The sequence below is a fragment of the Prunus dulcis genome, chromosome 6 (genome assembly GCF_902201215.1).
Source record: "Prunus dulcis chromosome 6, ALMONDv2, whole genome shotgun sequence".
NCBI lineage: Eukaryota > Viridiplantae > Streptophyta > Magnoliopsida > Rosales > Rosaceae > Prunus > Prunus dulcis.
In genome coordinates, this window is record NC_047655.1 from 5,058,317 (window position 1) to 5,071,953 (window position 13,637).

A 13,637-nucleotide genomic window follows, 5' to 3' on the forward strand; every position below is an offset into this window, starting at 1 on the left:
TGGTAGCACTTTGTGGCCATAAAAATCTCAAAAAACAAAAAAGAAAAAGAAGATGAAATTTTTCTAAGTGTAAGAGGATCTTTGAATAAATATTTTGTTAAAAAGACCAGTACTTCATTTGAAAATTTACCAAATGTATTTGGGCAGTGTTTAATTTTGATAAAATTTGTAATTTTAGTGTTTAATTTGACTAAAGGGGCTCACTTTCGAAATTTTCCCAGGGCCTTAGAAAACCCTGGACCGGCTGACTTTATAGGCTGAATTATTGAGAAGACTGATAAAAGAAAATATCAAAGACAAAAAGGCAAGCAGAATATCGAAAGGAGAGACTCACAAGCTCACTGACAGTCACACAAGAACACAGGGATATTATTAGAGCGGGAACCACAACTACCAAGCACCAACCGTCTGATTTCTCTCCTCTTTTGGCAAATTCCCAATGGCTTTCAGTTCCTCAACTCGGTCTTTGTTCAACCTCAAACTCACCAAGACACACTCTTCATCACTTCATCATCAACCCAAGAAGAAACCTGTAATCCTTTTCTCTCATGCCCATTTTACCCCACCCCTTCGTTCAACTTATAACGATTGTTTCAGGCCCAATTATGGCACTTTCACAAACCTCTCTGCTCCCAGGCTCAGATTCAGTGTGAAGGCACACAAACTGACCAAACCCTTATGAAATTTTTGCTTCTGTTTGTGTTTTTGAGTATTGGAATTGATTTTGCATCTTTGTTTTTGTTTGTGTGGTGTTTAGGTTGGATCTCCAGACTATTCTTCCGGGGATGAAGCTCAGTCGCTTATTTCTGAAGCAACCCAACAGGAGGATTTTTCCTGGGTTTCTGTGATTATTCCGTACGTTTCCATCAAGTCTTCTTTATCTATATGAGTTTTTTTTTTTTTTTTTCAAGCTTTGAGTAAATGGGTAATCGTTTTTTAGCTTTAATTCTTCATTTCTTTTGGAGTTGGGTAAGTAATGGGGTATGATTTTCGAAGTATTGTACAAGTTGGGTGCTTTCAATGGAAGTATGCTTGCTTACTTTTGGTATGGAAGCAAGTTGAGTGCTTTTTGAATTGTAGCCAACAATGCCCTGTGTTGTCAAAGATGAAGAGGTTTATGTTCTTCTTTTTTTTGAAACAAATGAAAGAAGCAGGGTTAGATGAATTAACAAATTGCAATTTGCTTAAGTTTACTTTTGAATATCTCTCTACTCTGTTGGTATGTAGATACTTGACCTCTAACTGTCATAAATTAATTACTAAATTCTTGGGATTCTAGCTTCCTGTTTCCAGCTTTGGGAGGTTTGCTATTTGGGTATGACATTGGTGCTACTTCTGGAGCTACCATCTCGTTACAGGTATAGCTTCAGTTTTAGTGGTTTGTTTTTCAATTGTTTTGATGATCAGTAATTTAATATGATTAAGTTGTTATGTTTTGGTATGTCACAGTCACCTGAGCTTAGTGGCACAGCTTGGTTTAATCTTTCAGCTGTCCAGCTTGGTCTTGTGGTATGGTTTATTGAATCTTACTCAATTTGCTCCTGTTCCATTTGCAAACCTGTGGTCTGTCTCCCAAAATTCACCAAGCATTCATCAAAATTCACAAATTACATTGTTTTGATGCAGGTTAGTGGTTCCCTATATGGAGCTCTTTTTGGTTCCCTCCTTGTCTACCCGATTGCTGATTTCCTTGGTCTGTACTTTGCTTTGCATATGTACTTTATCACGAGGTTTCGAGCTTGATCATGAATAATTTGTTATTCTAAATTTTGAATTGGTGTATAAAGGCAGGAGGAGGGAACTTATCATATCAGCAGTACTTTATCTCCTTGGGGGTCTGATCACTGCATATGCTCCGAGCCTTAGTGTTCTCTTACTTGGGCGTCTTTTATATGGCCTTGGTATTGGCATGGTAAGCTTCTGTGCACAGTTTCTGTAACTGCTCTAATCAAACAAAAGGAGCAAAATTAAAACAGAACCTTCTCAATATTGTCTTTGGCAGGGTTAAATAATATCATGATGTGTGTGACCGTGCTATATTCACATTTTAAAAGATATCTTTTGGCAGGCCATGCATGGGGCTCCTCTCTATATTGCTGAAACGTGCCCATCTCAAATTCGTGGAACTCTAGTGTCTTTGAAGGAGCTCCTCATAGTTCTGGGGATTCTGGTATTGTATAACTAATATGTTTCTAATGTTAATTTTTTCCATTCACTTTCTTAGTGAAGTGAGATGTTATGTGAAATGCACTCTTCTGCAGTTGGGTTATTTTGTGGGAAGCTTTGAGATTAATGCAATTGGGGGGTGGCGTTACATGTATGGAATAAGTGCTCCTATTGCTTTACTGATGGGAATAGGCATGTGGCTTCTCCCGCCATCTCCTCGCTGGTTGCTTCTCAGGGCAGCTCAAGGTAAAGGGTCTGTAAAAGAATACAAAGAAAAAGCCGTTCTTGCCTTGAGCAAGTTGAGAGGCCGTCCTCCTGGTGACAAAGTGTCTGAAAAGCAAATAGAAGAGACATATGTTTCTTTGAAGTCGGCCTATGCAGATCAGGAATCTGAGGGGAGTTTGTTGGAGGTCTTTCAAGGCCCTAATTTGAAAGCCTTCATAATTGCTGTGGGTTTGGTCCTTTTCCAACAGGTATTTTCCTCCTTTCTGCTATGAATTGAATTCATCTTTCTTCTTTTGTTTTATATTCCCAAAACATGTGTACAAAGAATAAGTAAGCCAATTTACTACCTGACATGGCAGATAACTGGGCAACCAAGTGTCCTATATTATGCAGGTCCCATTCTTCAGGTAATTGATAATCAACTTCTGTTTTTTATTTATTTATTTTATTCTGCTGCGAAAATTGTTTTGTCCTTGTTTCATTTTAGTTTTCCTAACTGTGTGCACTCTTTGTTACATTGTTACTCAAGACTGCAGGATTCTCTGCTGCCTCTGATGCTACCAGAGTATCAGTTGTAATTGGATTGTTCAAGGTGCATATGTCATTTGATCTTTTATTTATTTATTTATTTTAATTTCAGGATGCGATTATGATGTAAGATTCTCTTTCTGGTCTGAAAATTCTTTGTTTCTTTATGTTCCTGTAGTTTGTGATGACAGGGATAGCTGTCCTGAAAGTTGATGAACTTGGAAGAAGACCTTTGCTGATTGTAGGAGTCAGTGGACTTGTATGCATCCTAACTATCCAACAATTTGCTCAGTCAATTTTGTTTATATTATGTACTTTGCCACATGTTGGTTTATAAAGAAGAGGCTTGTGGGTTTCATCTTTCTTTCTTCTATTTACACCTCAGGCTCTTTCCTTATTTCTCCTTTCTGCTTACTTCAAATTTCTTGGAGGGTTCCCACTTGTTGCTGTAGCTTCTCTTCTTCTCTATGTTGGTTGCTACCAGGTAACAATTTTTTGTTTTGGCTATTGGCATTTACTGCTCAGTCTTCTTCATTATAATTTAAATGGAATACTCTAACAGAGCCAGAATCTTGTTTTGCTCATATAAAAAAACTAAAAAACTTTAAAATAGTATCTGTTAACTTCACCTTGAAAGCCTCTGTTTCTAACTTCTCCAAAAGAAATAGGACGGTGTTTTGCTATCGTTATTGATGTATTTCTTGCTATCGTTTAAGGCAGAGGTTTTGACATGATGGAATTTTGTGTTCAAATTTCATTTCAGATATCATTTGGTCCTATAAGTTGGCTGATGGTGTCAGAAATATTCCCGCTTCGCACAAGAGGAAAAGGGATTAGTCTTGCAGTTCTTGCTAACTTTGCTTCAAATGCTATTGTGACATTTGCATTCTCACCACTGAAGGTATATATACCCCCCCTCCCCACTTCCCTTTCCTCACTATAATGCCAGCCTTTTTCTTTCATATTTGAGGCAGGTTTTCTCATGTCTCATGAGTTAAGGCTTCAAACTGACTGGTATAGAAGTGGTTGATTGACATTTGCTAATTTTGCAGGAGGCGCTAGGAGCAGAAAACCTTTTCATCCTCTTTGGTGTTATTGCCTTGCTATCTCTTCTGTTCATTGTACTACTTGTCCCGGAAACCAAAGGTTTGAGCTTGGAAGAAATAGAATCCAAACTCTCGAAATAGGGGCTAACCCCATTGCCGGAACTATCATTGTAAGTTTCCAACGTGACATGTATTTGTAACCTTGTTTCTCAGTGCCTCCTGGACAGGTCTTATATTCACAAATTCATGTAAATCTGTTATACAACTATGTACATTCACTTTAGTATAAGGAGTTCTTCCACTGTTAAGCGATAGCTGATCCATGACATTCAATTTGGAACAGCATTTAGCTTATAGTATGGCCAGAAAACTTGCAATGGCGTTGTGGTGGAAGGGGAATGCAACCAAGAAAAAGGACGGTTGCTAGTTAGACATTGGTCGTAACACCTGGAACAGAACAGTGCCATTGAGCATTTGACTCTCTGTTATTAAAACGATTGAAACTTTGATGCATCTTTTGGGAAATTGATGCTGAGTTATCAAGTTTAATAGCAAAAGGACATACTCATTGTGACATGGAGATGAACTAGTAATGCTGTATTTGGCTAGATTCTTCAACTATCGATACTTAAAACTCGCAATTCAAACAGAAGATTAAAGTTTAGTGAATTAACATCGTTTTAACTGAAGATAATAATCTTGCAACCTTGTGAACTCAACCCCGTAACTGAGTATCTGTGATGAGGAACAGGGTGGTGCATGCATAGCAAACTCCATTCTAACACGAGGCCATCGGTGGATTTAACTGCAGGTCGTCGCAGATCACTGCAAATACATGATTAACGGTGATGATGAATTAATCGTTGAACATTATTTTCGTGCAAGAGAAACAAACTGTCTATATAGTTTCTAAACTTTGAAGTATCTCTTTCTGCTTTGTTAAAACGCCAATGACATGTAGAGTTGCTTAACTCATCTGAGCTGTTTCCATGTCTTACAGTACACCCTCCAGGTTTTAATTTAAATACATTATTTTTTTAAGACCAATTGGGTGATAAAACAATCTATTTTAAGAGGTAAAGAAGAAAAGCTTAAAACCTGATCCTCAACAGTCCAGTATTTTGTCAAGTTTGGAAAGTCAGATTTTATCCTATTTTGTTCACAGAGAGCCATGTGTCAGCCAATCCCATTTGTGTGGCCTTAAGGAATTCATCACCACACCACATGTTTTGTCAATTACACCCCCGAGCTCAAAGCTCTTGCTTTTTATAACCAATCCCACAGATACAACGAGCTCTACATCTGCTGCTTTATTGCATTAAATTTGACACAGCTATCAGTACCATTTTGATCCATGGCTGCCACAGTCTCAAGTGTTGGAACTGTTAACAGAACACCGGTACTTTGTTTTCCCGCCTTATCATCTCTCATTTTTTTCTTTTTTCCTGTTACAGAAAACTTGACAAACTGTTTTCCATATTGTTTTTCTTTTTGAGCTTTTGTAGAACACCCAAAAGGATCCTTTTTGTTTCTCTGTGTGATGCCTGAAATTCAAGCATTTTGATCAGTTGTTATATTTTTCACATGGGTCTGCTGTGAAATGAAGTTGGTGACTTCAGTTTGATGAACTTTCTTGTTTCTTGGCCCTAAAGATGTCTATATTTGATGCAGATGAGCTTGAACAGCTCTGGTTCTGGAAGCTCAATCCCAAGCTCAGCTTTCTTTGGCAGCAGTTTGAAGAAAGTCAGCTCTAGAGTCCCCTACCAAAAGATTGTATCTGCAGGTAAATTAAAAATTACTGCGGAAATTGGTGATGAGGAGAAGCAGACCAAAGAGGACAAGTGGAGAGGCCTTGCCTATGATATTTCTGATGACCAACAAGACATAACAAGAGGAAAGGGATTGGTTGATTCTGTCTTCCAAGCTCCCCAGGGGTCTGGGACTCACTATGCTGTCATGAGCTCGTATGAATACATTAGCACGGGACTTCGAGAGTAAGCAAGAAAATATAGAAATTCATTCAATTTTTATGGCTGCTTGGAGATCTGAATGTTTTTATGAGAGAGTTCTGAATTATGTTTCAGATACAACTATGACAACACCATGGATGGGTTTTATATTGCTCCAGCTTTCATGGACAAGCTTGTGGTTCATATCACCAAAAACTTCATGAGCCTGCCTAACATTAAGGTACAGATGATGCTCCAAACACCAAAGTAAATCTCATATTTGGCCCATCTTGAAGCTTATTTATATATTTCTAACAAATAAGAAGTAAGATATTGTCATGTTGTCTGCCATACCATTCTCGCGTGACTAAAATTTGGGAAACTTTTGTTGCTTCAATTGTTAATGTTAGCTTAACTTTATCAGTAAAATTTTGTTCATGATTGTTGGTTTTGATTTAGATAATTTTATTTGAACTTGTATCAGGTTCCTCTCATTCTTGGTATATGGGGAGGCAAAGGTCAGGGTAAATCGTTCCAATGTGAGCTTGTGTTTGCCAAGATGGGAATTACGTGAGTTCGTGATGGTTTAGCTTGTTTTATAAAAGTTTTTTGGAGAACCACATAGAAATTAAGCAATATGATGGTACCCGAAAATCTTTGCTTGGTTCCACTTGATGCAGCTGCATTCTTGACTAGCCTTAGTGCCAGTTGAGAATTTCATGCATCCATTTTGCTGTCATTAATTAATTTTAATAATCTGGTTATTACATTTCAGCCCTATCATGATGAGTGCTGGAGAATTAGAAAGTGGGAATGCAGGAGAGCCTGCAAAGTTGATCAGACAAAGGTACCGCGAGGCTGCAGACATCATCAGGAAAGGAAAAATGTGTGCCCTCTTCATCAATGATCTTGATGCAGGTGCTGGTAGGATGGGTGGAACTACACAGTACACTGTGAACAACCAGATGGTGAATGCTACTCTCATGAACATTGCTGATAACCCAACAAATGTGCAGCTTCCTGGTATGTATAACAAGGAGGACAATCCCAGAGTCCCCATTATAGTCACCGGTAACGATTTCTCCACATTGTATGCTCCTCTCATTCGTGACGGTCGTATGGAGAAATTTTACTGGGCTCCCACTAGGGAAGACCGGATTGGGGTTTGCACGGGAATCTTCAAGCCTGACAATGTTAGTGCGGATGATGTTGTTAAGATTGTTGACACATTCCCTGGTCAATCTATTGGTAAGTATAGCTCAAAAGCTTGGTGTTTTGGAATTTTACAACACTTTTCTTGATGAGAATTTTCAGTATAAAGCAGGAAAGGTCTTCAACAATCCATAGAGACTCTTCTGTTGTAGTAGCTTTTGCATATAATTTGGGAATTATCTGTAAATATGATCCCTATAGTATTACTCAATTAGCGACTTGGTTGAAAATACGATCATGCTAACTTGTTATATGCCACACTGCAGACTTCTTTGGTGCTCTAAGGGCTCGAGTTTACGATGATGAAGTGAGGAAGTGGGTATCAGGTGTTGGGGTAGATGGCATTGGGAAGAAGCTTGTGAACTCAAAAGAAGGTCCCCCAACTTTTGAACAGCCTAAAATGACAGTGGAGAAGCTCCTTCACTATGGTCAAATGCTGGTTCAGGAGCAGGACAATGTGAAGAGAGTTCAACTGGCTGACAAGTACTTGAGTGATGCAGCCCTTGGAGATGCAAACCAGGACGCCATTAAGAGAGGAGAATTCTATGGTTAGCACACTTTGTCTTAACACAACCACCCTAGAGGCACCAACTTGTTTCCCAACTTTTTAAATCTCAAGTGATGTGGCGGAATTTCATTCGTTTAAATTTGGGGCAGATTTTCCTTACCAAATCTGAACTATAGTAGTTTGTTCAAGTTTTCTGTAAATTTTTTGATGCAGGCAAGGCAGCCCAACAAATTAAAGTACCTGTCCCTGAAGGCTGTACTGATCGATCAGCTGCAAACTTTGACCCAACAGCTAGGAGTGACAATGGTAGTTGTCAATATGAGTAAATGGGGAGTTGGAAGAAATAATGATATTGCTTGCTTGCTGGGTTCTTATCTTCTTTTATAATATACACTTGTATTTTATTGGGGATTAATGCCTTGTTTTTATTTAATGATTAAATTAGCTATTAATGCTATATTATTTATTCTCTCTCACCCATTCATCCCATGCCACTCGATAAGGCTCGTAGGCTTAATGTCATTGTTTTTATTTATACAATGGATATTGGAAAGTGGGGAATGGAACCTAAAACCTCAAGTGAATGGATAAATGCTCTTGACTACTGAGCTAAAAGCAACTTGCGGCTAAATTCCATTGTTATTATCCTCGGACTTGTTTATCTGCACCCATTATCTAAATTATAGTTTTAGAATCATGAAATATAAAAATCTAACTAGAGCCCACGCAACAAACATATACAGAAAGAGAGGAAAGGGAAGGAAGAGAAGAGGGTGTGATATATATTTTATTTATATTTTTGCTTTGATTTTTGAGTGGTACAATTGTTCAAATCGAATCATCCAGCCACACAAACAGGAAACAAGTCCTTTGATCGTATGCAGCCGGAAACCAAAACAAGAAGAATTGTAAATTTAAGATTATCAGGGAAATTTTCTCTTCATCTCTTGTGCCCTATGTGATTGCTGACTTTCAAAAATGTATATGTAAATTAGTATGGAAGATTGTTCACAGAGCTTCTGTGAAATTATTTTCATCAACACTTTTCAACTTCTGAAGCTACAAAATTTGTTTATTGGCAACAATACAAAGCTTACACAAACATTGTAAATGATGTTTGGGAACCACTTATTGATGCGTAGAAACTTGTACAAAAGCCCAGAGGATTATTTCTTTATCAACAGTTGCTTTCCACTTTTCAGTTAGTCTGTAGTATTCTTCCCTTATTTTCTTCCTCGACGACTGCAATGCATAATAGATCTCCATGAGGATAAATCATTTCAAAAAGAAGAAAATAAAAGAAACTACAAGATATAACTTAATACTGTGTCAAGTATAGAATCTATAGCTGGCCCTGACGACCGTGGCCCTTCACAGATATACTTGGTCCATCTATATGATTTTTGAACTGAATCGCCATTTATTCATCAATCGAACTTTATAACTAAGGGAAATGTTCTTACTAGACAGTGTGACATGTTATTTGGACCGTTAATCAGAGATGGGTTCTTATTTTAATGTGTGATACCAGATTAACGGTTTTACAACATAACATGCCAAAGAATCATTAACCTTATAACTTAATCTATCACTTTGCACTTTGTAGAATTGATTAATGAAGGAAATACCATGGAAGTTACCTTCATATGCATTGGTAGAGACCGGAATGCGAGGTGATGAGGCCTTGGCTGATTGTGAGTGTGGCGATGATGAGGTCATGGCTGATTGTGAGCGAGGTGATGATGAGGTCATGGCTGGTTGTAAGCTTGGTGATGTAATCATGGCTGATTGTGAGGTAGTAGTTTTGGGCGACTCATCGTTCCGAAGCAAGGAAGTTATAGCCCCTTTCACCTTTCCCACCATGCCAACCTCACCACTGGGACTTGTCCTTGGACTCATTACATCAGATATCACTCTTGACAGTGCTCTCTCATCTTCCCCTGGCTCAAACTTTTGGGCCAAATACTCCTTCACAGAAACACCCTTATCCCATATTTGGTCACTGCTACCAGCATGCTTTCCACCTTGTGGAGCTGCTGGGGCTGACAAAGGTTGCAGTGCCTCTGAGGCTGCCAAGGTTTGTTGAGCTGCCTGGGATGAAGAGTTTTTTGGAGCTGATACTGCTAAAGAAGTGTGAGGAGCTTCCAGGGATTCATTGTTTTCTGAAGGTGTTGGGGCTGCAACAGTGAGACCTACCTTTGAGGCAATGGCGTGGGTTGCATCTGCTACTGCAGCAGGGGCTGAAACAGTGAGACCTTCTATCTTTGAGGCAATGGCATGGGTTGTATCTGATACTGTGGCATAGGCTGGTCCTAACTTCTCAGTGACGGTTTCAGTTATTGTCTTCTTAGGACTAGGAGGCTTTACAGTTTCAGCTACTGACTTGCTAGGACTAGGAGGCTTCTTGGCCACAGTTTCGGTAACTGTCTCGTTAGGACTAAGAGACTTCACGGCTGCAGTTTCGGTTACTGTCTTGTTTGGACTAAGAGGCTTCTCCTTATCTTGTTCAGCATCTTGATTGACACTACTTGGCAAAACATGCTTCTCAGAAATCACAGGAACTGCTCTGGGATGTAGCTTTGCGGTCTCCTTGTATCCCTCAGGTGCCAGCTCTGATTCATACACTGCAAATGAAATGAAACTATTCAAGCGGGGATCGGTGGATGATTTGGAAGCCACAAAGAAATGGTTGGCGTTACTCCCCAAAGGGAAAACAAGCAGCGAAAATTTAGAAAAAGATATGTTATGCATAATAAAATCTTGAAGATAATAATTATTACTTGGGGCTCCTAGATATTCAGCATCTTGTTCTTCGTCTTCATGCTCATTCATGCTTGCACCCAAAATGGGGGTGCTGTTATCACCTTCCATATGCTTCTTCTTGTGACTGAGTGAGTGCCGCAGTTTCTTGGCTTTCTCTTTCACCTTAGTGAGAACAGATTTCTTGTGATGGTGTCCGTGATCGTCTTCTTGATCATGGTACCCAAGCGGAGATGATGAGGATGAGGATGCTGGTGACGACTTTAAAGCTTCACCTCCTGGACGGGAAAAATGGGTTAGAAGAATATTTGTAATTATCAGAAAAGAGTTTCAGACACATGTTCTGGCAAGGCATGGTGCCTTGGCCGATTGACATGTTCGACACATGGCTATATACAACCGGTTACACTTAATATTTTCTCATATCTTGGTGCGACCCTGCTACAATCCAAATATCTGTACCATGTTCACTGGTGGAGAAGAAGTTACAGTAAGATGGCATCGGATACCTCGAAGATAATTTTCCATAGTTGGGCTTGTACTGGTAGTGAGTTTTTTTGGCTCATGGGTGGTAGTAGTTTCAGAGTCGACATGTCTTTGCACGCGTTCGAGTTGAGCCATTGATCTGCAATTCACAATTGAGGGTCTCCTTAGGCTGCCTCTGTTGTTGAGACAACTCTGATATTTGTATGGGGTTCTTGCATTTTCTTCCGGGGTTCTTGCCAAGACAACGAACAGGGTTCACAGGTCAATTGGTTAATTTGTTAGTGGGCTCCATTTTTACACGTGGCAAGAGAAGGTACTAAGTTTAGCTTGCTGCTTGCAACTCAGTAATGATTATTTCCTGAAATAGCGATTGACTAGGCCAGGAGCAACCATCTTCCTCTTCCTTAGCCTTGTGTCTTGGGACAGTATTGGTATTGCAAGAGAAACGCGTAACTGATTCCATCATAATTGGATTTTCTTTTTTGAGGCTCTTTAGAAATTGAAAATGAAAGAAAGAAATTGAAAATTGGATTTCCTTCTGTCAAAAGCTGAAAACATAAACATATCCTTTTTGTTGACTGTTTTTGCCATTGTCCTCTTTGTTGACTCAAATCCAACTATGACCAGGAGTTTTTCTAATTCCTCTATCATACATGAGCTTCCTCACTCCTGCTGCATCATCCCAGCAGCCTCCAGTCACCAACACATTTGATAGTAGTATGTAAGTTGCAGGGTCGTTTGGCCACAGCTCTTGAAGCTTTTTTGCTGAACGAAGAGCAATTTCCTTATTTCCATGAACTTTGCAAGCACTAAGTAGAGCTTTGTATACGGAGGGTCCTGGCTCTATTGGCATGCTATCAACGAATGCTTGTGCTTCATGAAGATTTCCAGCTCGACCAAAAAGATCAACAACCGTAGCATAATGCTCCATTCTGGGGGGTTCAAGCAAATCATCATTTCTCATCAAATCGAAATACATAAGTCCTTGGTGCACTAAACCAACATGGCTACAAGCAGTTAGTACAATGAGGAAGGTGGTATTATCTGGTTTGACCCCTGCTCTTCTCATTTGTTCAAACAATTCAACAGTCTCCAATCCAAATCCATGATGAGCATAACCTGCTAATAATGAATTCCAGGAGACCACATCATGTTCGTTCATCAAAGTAAACACCCACTTCGAATCATGGATGGCACCACATCTTGCATACATGGAAACAAGCCCATTCTGAACACAAAAATTTGAAGCTTGCCCACTCTTGAAAATGAGAGCATGGATTTTTTTTCCCGCTTCAAGGTCTGAAAGAGTTCCTACTGCTCTTAAAATGCTAGCAAATGTGAAGAAGTTTGTAGCAACGCGGGCCTGCCTCATGTCAGAGAAACATTTCAAAGCTTCCTCACAACTTCCAATATTAGAAAAACCAGCAATTACTGCATTCCATGAGATTTGATCCCATATTGCAACACATGAGCAAAGCTTTTGAAAGTCCTCCAAGCTATTGCTACAATCTGAATATATGGTCAGAAGGGTAACAACTATATACACGTTAAACTCAAAACCTTCTTTCATTATCCGGCAATGAATTTGCCTGCAATGATCCCAAAAGTCTGGGCTAGAAAATGAGCTCAACAAACTATTATAAGTTACATAATTTGGTTTCAAACCCAACCGCAGCATTTCCCTTGCTAAAATCATCGCCTCATCAGATTGTCCATTCTGTGCATAGCCAGTAACCATGGAAGTCCAAGTTATAACATTCCTTTCTGGCATTTGATTAAACACCCGCCTTGAATCATTAACACTACAACACTTTGAATACATATCTATCAATCCTGTTCCCACAACAACATTATAGCAAAGCCCTGTTTTCAGGCTCAAACCATGAACCTGAGCACCAAGCTCTTCTGCTTCTAATTGTGAGCAACCCACCAAGGCCCCCGACAGACTGAACGGCGTTGGCACTACCCCCACTTTTAACATCTCCAGGAACAACCCAATTGCCCTTTTTGGCAACTCAGCTTGCAAATAACCAGAAATCAAAGAATTCCAAGTAACTACATTTCTGTCAGACATTTCATCAAACTGTTTCTGGGCATTCGCCAACGAGCCACATTTTCCAAACATATCAACGAGAGCACTGCATATATAGATATTAGAACAAAAACCCAACTTGATAACAACTGCGTGAAGCCTAATACCCAAGTCCAAAGAAGTCGATGTTGCGCAAGAGGATATGATTTTGTTGAGGGTTTGAGGGGTGGGTGAAGACCCTCCTTGTTGCAACTGAGCCAACAGCTCCAAACCAAAAGGCTTTGCTAGCTTCTGAATCATCGTCATGGTGGAGATTTTTAGTCGTCATACCCTCAGAAAACTACTCCAAGGGCTATGCTTGTGGCTATTTTTGAGGTGAACCGTGATAAGCATGAGAATGACAAAGCGTTCTTTTTCATCATATTTGTTTTGCACTGAAACGAGTTCCTACATTTTGTGTGTAATGCAATTTGTGATCAGTTCAACAATTAAGGAGAAATGATTTATAATATGATGAGCAAAATAAATTATTAATTGTCAAAATGATTCCAACAAAAAAACAATTGTCAAAATGAGTTGTTTAAAACCATAAATTTAGATTACGATTGAGAAGTATTACTAATTCACACATATCATAACAGGTACATATATATTAGTACCATACTCGCAAGACATGAATTAATAATATCATGCAACAATATGACAACATGAGAAAACAAAAATTT

General features: G+C 39.2%; 4 protein-coding genes across 6 annotated transcripts; 2 read left to right on the plus strand and 2 right to left on the minus strand.

Moving 5' to 3' along the window:
- Positions 1–249: 249 nt before the first annotated feature.
- LOC117632076 (D-xylose-proton symporter-like 3, chloroplastic) lies at positions 250–4,545 on the plus strand. 3 transcript variants are annotated; one of them, XM_034365458.1, is made up of 15 exons: positions 277–655; positions 758–855; positions 1,280–1,358; positions 1,450–1,509; positions 1,627–1,693; positions 1,788–1,912; positions 2,069–2,170; positions 2,262–2,639; positions 2,751–2,798; positions 2,921–2,983; positions 3,098–3,178; positions 3,305–3,403; positions 3,683–3,820; positions 3,972–4,135; positions 4,309–4,545. In XM_034365458.1, the coding sequence occupies exons 1-14, from the start codon at positions 440–442 to the stop codon at positions 4,104–4,106; spliced, it is 1,689 nt and encodes a 562-aa protein (XP_034221349.1). In that variant the 5' UTR covers positions 277–439; the 3' UTR covers positions 4,107–4,135; positions 4,309–4,545. The 3 variants fall into 3 exon arrangements, with proteins under 3 accessions (XP_034221348.1, XP_034221349.1, XP_034221350.1); XM_034365457.1 differs by having other exon boundaries at positions 250–655; positions 3,972–4,471; XM_034365459.1 differs by lacking the exon at positions 4,309–4,545 and having other exon boundaries at positions 278–532; positions 3,972–4,279.
- A 529-nt stretch (positions 4,546–5,074) lies between these two features.
- On the plus strand, positions 5,075–8,110 carry LOC117632849 (ribulose bisphosphate carboxylase/oxygenase activase, chloroplastic-like). The gene is made up of 7 exons (XM_034366450.1): positions 5,075–5,364; positions 5,637–5,959; positions 6,050–6,155; positions 6,399–6,484; positions 6,690–7,162; positions 7,393–7,674; positions 7,848–8,110. The coding sequence occupies exons 1-7, from the start codon at positions 5,320–5,322 to the stop codon at positions 7,958–7,960; spliced, it is 1,428 nt and encodes a 475-aa protein (XP_034222341.1). The 5' UTR covers positions 5,075–5,319; the 3' UTR covers positions 7,961–8,110.
- Positions 8,111–8,604: 494 nt separating this feature from the next.
- Positions 8,605–11,387, minus strand: LOC117632846 (mucin-5AC). The gene is made up of 4 exons (XM_034366447.1): positions 10,904–11,387; positions 10,415–10,672; positions 9,275–10,258; positions 8,605–8,876 (listed from the first exon to the last, which is right to left on the minus strand). The coding sequence occupies exons 1-4, from the start codon at positions 11,013–11,015 to the stop codon at positions 8,833–8,835; spliced, it is 1,398 nt and encodes a 465-aa protein (XP_034222338.1). The 5' UTR covers positions 11,016–11,387; the 3' UTR covers positions 8,605–8,832.
- Positions 11,388–11,456: 69 nt separating this feature from the next.
- LOC117632845 (pentatricopeptide repeat-containing protein At3g09040, mitochondrial-like) lies at positions 11,457–13,406 on the minus strand. Its single transcript, XM_034366445.1, has one exon. The coding sequence runs from the start codon at positions 13,216–13,218 to the stop codon at positions 11,488–11,490; it is 1,731 nt and encodes a 576-aa protein (XP_034222336.1). The 5' UTR covers positions 13,219–13,406; the 3' UTR covers positions 11,457–11,487.
- Between the last annotated feature and the right edge of the window lie 231 nt (positions 13,407–13,637).

Bases quoted from the DNA above. Each gene is read 5' to 3' on its own strand.
- LOC117632076 (XM_034365457.1), top strand. From the start codon at position 440: ATGGCTTTCAGTTCCTCAACTCGGTCTTTGTTCAACCTCAAACTCACC. The intron at 1,913-2,068 runs GTAAGCTTCTGT...ATCTTTTGGCAG, and splicing joins ATGGCCTTGGTATTGGCATG to GCCATGCATGGGGCTCCTCT. The intron at 2,984-3,097 runs GTGCATATGTCA...ATGTTCCTGTAG, and splicing joins TTGTAATTGGATTGTTCAAG to TTTGTGATGACAGGGATAGC.
- LOC117632849 (XM_034366450.1), top strand. From the start codon at position 5,320: ATGGCTGCCACAGTCTCAAGTGTTGGAACTGTTAACAGAACACCG. The intron at 6,156-6,398 runs GTACAGATGATG...AACTTGTATCAG, and splicing joins TGAGCCTGCCTAACATTAAG to GTTCCTCTCATTCTTGGTAT. The intron at 6,485-6,689 runs GTGAGTTCGTGA...ATTACATTTCAG, and splicing joins TTTGCCAAGATGGGAATTAC to CCCTATCATGATGAGTGCTG.
- LOC117632846 (XM_034366447.1), bottom strand. From the start codon at position 11,015: ATGGCTCAACTCGAACGCGTGCAAAGACATGTCGACTCTGAAACTACT. The intron at 10,259-10,414 runs GTAATAATTATT...TTTCATTTGCAG, and splicing joins TGAATATCTAGGAGCCCCAA to TGTATGAATCAGAGCTGGCA. The intron at 8,877-9,274 runs GTAACTTCCATG...TATGCATTGCAG, and splicing joins CTCTACCAATGCATATGAAG to TCGTCGAGGAAGAAAATAAG.
- LOC117632845 (XM_034366445.1), bottom strand. From the start codon at position 13,218: ATGACGATGATTCAGAAGCTAGCAAAGCCTTTTGGTTTGGAGCTGTTG.